The sequence below is a fragment of the Lepisosteus platostomus genome, chromosome 5, assembly GCF_059453375.1.
Source record: "Lepisosteus platostomus isolate fLepPlt1 chromosome 5, fLepPlt1.hap1, whole genome shotgun sequence".
Classification (NCBI taxonomy): Eukaryota; Metazoa; Chordata; class Actinopteri; order Semionotiformes; family Lepisosteidae; genus Lepisosteus; species Lepisosteus platostomus.
Window position 1 is genome coordinate 2977462 of NC_142615.1, and position 6000 is coordinate 2983461.

Genomic DNA, 6000 nt, shown 5'->3' on the forward strand with positions numbered 1-6000 from the left:
GTGTTGTCTCAGGGGTTGTGGGGGTGTCAGTAGATGGTGGTGTCTCAGGGGTTGTGGGGGTGTCAGTAGATGGTGTCTCAGGGGTTGTGGGGGTGTCAGTAGATGGTGTCTCAGGGGTTGTGGGGGTGTCAGTAGATGGTGTCTCAGGGGTTGTGGGGGTGTCAGTAGATGGTGTTTTCTCAGGAGTTGTGGGGGTGTCAGTAGATGGTGTTGTCTCAGGGGTTGTGGGGGTGTCAGTAGATGGTGTCTCAGGGGTTGTGGGGGTGTCAGTAGATGGTGTTTTCTCAGGAGTTGTGGGGGTGTCAGTAGATGGTGTTGTCTCAGGGGTTGTGGGGGTGTCAATAGATGGTGTTGTCTCAGGGGTTGTGGGGGTGTCAGTAGATGGTGTCTCAGTATTGTAGTTCCCTGTAAGAAGAAAGGGTGAGAAAACTCATAATTTTCGTAGTAGATTCAGTCTTTGGGATTCATTCTAATTTACTTAACTGTGATGAGGTCAGGTGAGGTGTGTGGGTGTGTGATGAGGTCATGTGAGGTGTGTGAGGTGTGTGATGAGGTCAGGTGAGGTGTGAGAGTGTGTGATGAGGGCAGGTGAGGTGTGTGAGTGTGTGATGAGGTCAGGTGAGGTGTGTGAGTGTGTGATGAGGGCAGGTGAGGTGTGTGAGTGTGTGATGAGGGCAGGTGAGGTGTGTGGGTGTGTGATGAGGTCAGGTGAGGTGTGTGTGTGTGATGAGGTCAGGTGAGGTGTGTGATGAGATCAGGTGAGGTGTGTGAGTGTGTGATGAGATCAGGTGAGGTGTGTGATGAGGTCAGGTGAGTTGTGTGAGTGTGTGATGAGGTCAGGTGAGGTGTGTGGGTGTGTGATGAGGTCATGTGAGGTGTGTGGGTGTGTGATGAGGTCAGGTGAGGTGTGTGGGTGAGTGATGAGGGCAGGTGAGGTGTGTGGGTGTGTGATGAGGTCAGGTGAGGTGTGTGAGTGTGTGATGAGATCAGGTGAGGTGTGTGATGAGGTCAGGTGAGGTGTGTGATGAGATCAGATGAGGTGTGGACAGGTGAGGGGCAGTGTGGTGGGTTCAGGTGAATCTCTCCCTGGGGAGGTCAGGGTATCTCACCATTATAGCAGATGAAGGGATATGCGGTGTTACAAGAAGCATCGTTCCAACCTCCTCTTTTAGTATGTAAGAACAGAGATCCACACTTCTCATTGCCACCACTGTCAGGCTGTTCTATACTCCAGTTGCGGAATGCGGAATTCCTCTGGTCCGACCACCTCCAGGCGTCCCTGAACAGACCGATCCACATGGACTCGTTCTTCATCACCTTCCTGACCTCCTCATTTTCACTCCTGCTCCTCACACTGACCAGGTCTGTGTGATTCACTCTGCAGTACCTCTGGGCTGCTCTCCAGTCTAGTTTGTCCTCAACCAGGACGTATCTCTGTGTGGGACCACCGCTCTCTGTAAGAACACACAGTGAGGCTGTTACTGACAGCGCCGGGACCAGCAGAGCCTGGCTCTCCTCCTGTACCCCTCTGTGAACAGATCTCTCCTCACAAACCCCACGCACAGACAGAGGAGCTGAGGACACGGGAGCTGATGGGACAGAGCCCAACAGTTCAACAGTCATCATATTGTATGTAAGATAATGAGTGTCATTTTTCTGAGATCGCTATGATATCATCTTCTAAAAATGATGTATAAACAGCACAAAGTGAGGTTGAGTTTTTATCATCACTGATCTGATGCCCCCCTCCTGTGCGCTGCAGTGCTCACACAGGTGTGTCTGTGAAATCGGTTTTTAACCTGCTGTAGGGAAAGGCAGCCTTGCTAAACAAAAGGCTCACCTGCAGCGCCTGACAGAGAAACCTGTCCTGATGGCACGACTCCTCAGCGCTGCACAGATCTCAAGACACCAGCAAGACACACAGCCCTGAGAAGACACTGGGCACCACTGGGGCCCACTGTCGATTACAGTGAGACGAGAGTGATGTCAGGGGCCCGCGAAGGGGTTCTGAGAGGTGCAGGGGGAATCGGGCCATGATAAAGACTTACGTTGGGGGCCCACGAAGGGGTTTTGAGAGGTGCATGCTTTTATTTCTTATTCTCAGAGCTTCCCAGTCACCTACTTGGTATTTAGAAAACCCCATGAACAACTTCCCTGTTGCTCTCTGTGTATCTGTAAATCATCATGAAAATTATGCCTTATCTGTTTGTAGCAAACACTTAAAGTTAAGAAAAACACAGAGGATGAGCAGATTTGCACACACCCGTTTTGCATGCATAGTTTTGATGTACAATATATTACTTGATATGTATTTTTATCAATACAATATATGTAGTACCGTTGTAACAGATGAAGGGCTTCTTTTCAGTCCAGTTGCTAGCTTCCCACTGTCCATCCCTGTTCATTTCTGTACTGTTGCATGCAGTTGTTGGATCTGGGGAACCAGAGCTCCAGTTGCGGTATTCAGCCTCTCCGTGCTTGTAGAAGCCCCACTTCGACAGGGACCAGTGCCACTGCTCTGGGTCTACTTTATACAGCCCGATCCAGGCCTGATCAACAGAGATGGCTGTTTCGCTGAGGAGTCTCCTCAGCTCTTCTGCATCGTCGAAGGTGGCCAGGTCAGTGTGTTTCTCCCTGCAGTAGCGCTGTGCTGAGGTCCAGTTCAGTGGTGAGCTGACAAAGTGATACTGACGCCTCTGACACTGAGAGAGGGAGCAGAGCCCTGGAGACACACAGAGACTGTCAAACAGAGCCCTGGAGACACACAGGACACACAGAGACTGTCAGACAGAGCCCTGGAGACACACAGAGACTGTGAGACAGAGCCCTGGAGACACACAGAGACTGTCAGACAGAGCCCTGGAGACACACAGAGACTGTCAGACAGAGCCCTGGAGACACACAGAGACTGTCAGACAGAGCTCTGGAGACACACAGGACACACAGAGACTGTCAGACAGAGCCCTGGAGACACACAGAGACTGTCAGACAGAGCCCTGGAGACACACAGGACACACAGAGACTGTCAGACAGAGCCCTGGAGCCCTGGAGAAATACTGAAATACTGACCTGAAAGAAGCAGGGTGAGAATCACCCTCCCTTCCATGGCTGTGTGAGAGCAGGCACAGGTGAGAGCAGGCACAGGTGAGGTCAGGCACAGGTGAGCTCAGGCACAGGTGAGCTGGTGTAGGTGAGGTCTGGCACAGGTGAGATCTGGTGTAAGTGAGAGCAGACACAGGTGAGGTCAGACACAGGTGAGGTCAGGCACAGGTGAGAGCAGACGCAGGTGAGGTCTGGTGTAGGTGAGAGCAGAGGGTCAGAACTCCAGTTCAGGATCAGCCCTGTGAGATGGGATCACTTTTACTGCTTGAATTGTAGCGGCTAACAGTGTAGAACAGAGATCCCCAACCCTGGTCCTGCTGTGTCTACAGGTGCTCAGTGATGATGGGCTCCTGATGACCTTAATCGGCTCACACACTGACCCCTCCAGGACCAGGACTGGACAGCCCTGCTTTAAAGACCCCTGGAGACTCTGCAGACACACACACTGACCCCTCCAGGACCAGGACTGGACAGCCCTGCTTTAAAGACCCCTGGAGACTCTGCAGACACACACACACTGACCCCTCCAGGACCAGGACTGGACAGCCCTGCTTTAAAGACCCCTGGAGACTCTGCAGACACACACACACTGACCCCTCCAGGACCAGGACTGGACAGCCCTGCTTTAAAGACCCCTGGAGACTCTGCAGACACACACACACTGACCCCTCCAGGACCAGGACTGGACAGCCCTGCTTTAAAGACCCCTGGAGACTCTGCAGACACACACACACACACTGACCCCTCCAGGACCAGGACTGGACAGCCCTGCTTTAAAGACCCCTGGAGACTCTGCAGACACACACACACTGACCCCTCCAGGACCAGGACTGGACAGCCCTGCTTTAAAGACCCCTGGAGACTCTGCAGACACACACACACACACTGACCCCTCCAGGACCAGGACTGGACAGCCCTGCTTTAAAGACCCCTGGAGACTCTGCAGACACACACACACTGACCCCTCCAGGACCAGGACTGGACAGCCCTGCTTTAAAGACCACTGGAGACTCTGCAGACACACACACACACTGACCCCTCCAGGACCAGGAGTGGACAGCCCTGCTTTAAAGACCCCTGGAGACTCTGCAGACACACACACACTGACCCCTCCAGGACCAGGAGTGGACAGCCCTGCTTTAAAGACCCCTGGAGACTCTGCAGACACACACACACACACACTGACCCCTCCAGGACCAGGACTGGACAGCCCTGCTTTAAAGACCCCTGGAGACTCTGCAGACACACACACTGACCCCTCCAGGACCAGGACTGGACAGCCCTGCTTTAAAGACCCCTGGAGACTCTGCAGACACACACACACACTGACCCCTCCAGGACCAGGACTGGACAGCCCTGCTTTAAAGACCCCTGGAGACTCTGCAGACACACAAACACACTGACCCCTCCAGGACCAGGACTGGACAGCCCTGCTGTAAAGACCCTTGGAGAATCAAACAATAAAATACTGTAAAAACACAGTGTTTCATGTTTGAATATGAGGAAGTGAAGGTTGGAATTTGACTACAATACTAAGAAGGAAATACAAAAATAAAACAATTGTGGAATATGCAAATTGTCATCTATCTGTTCTTTTGAAATATTCTTTTATTAAAATATATATATATTTTCTTTTTAACAGATTGCTTTCAGCTCTGACAAGGTAAAATAGCATCTGCACTCATGCCCAGGCATTTGAGAACTGCCCTCGTTAAAATACCTCTGGTGAAGTCTACGGCAGAGGTTGTCCATAAAATGGAGGATTTTGGCTGTGGTGTTCAGTAGCCAACTGATCCAGAGATCAGCAGCTTGTTCCCCACCCCCACCCCCCTCTGTGTACAGAAGAGCCTCCTGTCCTGACATGAAATTCACAACTGACATGACAACAGAAACACTCACAGTGGCAATAACAACAACAAAAACAACTATAATAATAGAGTAGTTACCTGTGAGACAGCAGAAGGAAAAGGCCCTTTTCCCTTTGTCTCTGTGGTACTAATGACATAATACTAATGACAATGATGATGATGATGTACCCCTGTCTCTCTGGTGCAGTGGGACTGCAGTATTTTCCAACCACAACGATACTAATAACAGAGCAGCTACTGTACCTGTGAGCTCCTGCTGGAGTTCCCCTCCGTCTCTGCGGGACAGTGGGACAGCACAGTTTCTCCCACTTCGACGATTAGGGTAGTAAAAACAACAATACTAATAATGCCCGACGACGATGATGATGGACCTTTGTCGCTCCGGTGCGGTATTATCCAACAGCAACAAAGAACAACAACAACACAATGGGGCTTCTATCCGGAGCCTGAGCCCTCATTTCCCTAATGGCCGAGCTCTGCCGATGCCCTGCCCTGCCCCGCGGCGCCCTGCTCCTCTCGCTTCCCGCTGGGGGCGGGGCGCGGCGGCTCTCACTCTGCTGTCTGCGTGGAGTCTGCACGTTCGCGTGAGGTGTCCTCCCGTGGTCTGAACACTAAACATTAGTGGTGGTGTAGGGGAGTCCCCATTACCTGCACAGTGCTTTGAGTGGAGTGTCCAGAAAGGCGCTATATAAGTGTAAGCAATTATTATTATTATTATTATTATTATTATTATTATTATTATTAAACCGATTTTGCGCCTGCCGTACAAAGACAGGAATCAGGGGGCTGGGAGCTGCCGTCTGGTACGTGTAACTGTCCGTGTCAGCTGCCTGTGTTCCTCTGAGACGCGTTTGAAGAAGGCCACTATTTTATTATTCTCGGAGAGAGACGGACCAGCCTCCTCTCCGCCATTTTGGAACCGCGCGATTCGCGGAGGGCGGGGCGGGGCGGGGCGGGGAGGCGGAAGTTCGTCACCGAGCAGCTGAGCGCGAAAAACCGTCGTCGGGATGCCGGACCGGATGTGCGCTCG

At 51.9% G+C, this 6000-nt stretch overlaps 1 protein-coding gene across 1 annotated transcript in view; it reads right to left on the reverse strand.

Annotated features, from left to right (window-relative positions):
- LOC148662483 (C-type mannose receptor 2-like) overlaps window positions 1-5425 on the reverse strand; it is a 32839-nt gene extending 27414 nt beyond the window's left edge. The window contains exons 1-4 of the mRNA XM_088633009.1: window positions 5214-5425; window positions 3070-3213; window positions 2339-2722; window positions 1110-1454 (exon numbers count right to left, since the gene is read on the reverse strand). Coding sequence (XP_088489135.1) covers window positions 1110-1454; window positions 2339-2722; window positions 3070-3106 — 766 coding nt within the window. The 5' untranslated portion in view covers window positions 3107-3213; window positions 5214-5425. The remainder of the gene's footprint in view (window positions 1-1109; window positions 1455-2338; window positions 2723-3069; window positions 3214-5213) is intronic.
- Window positions 5426-6000: the final 575 nt, after the last annotated feature.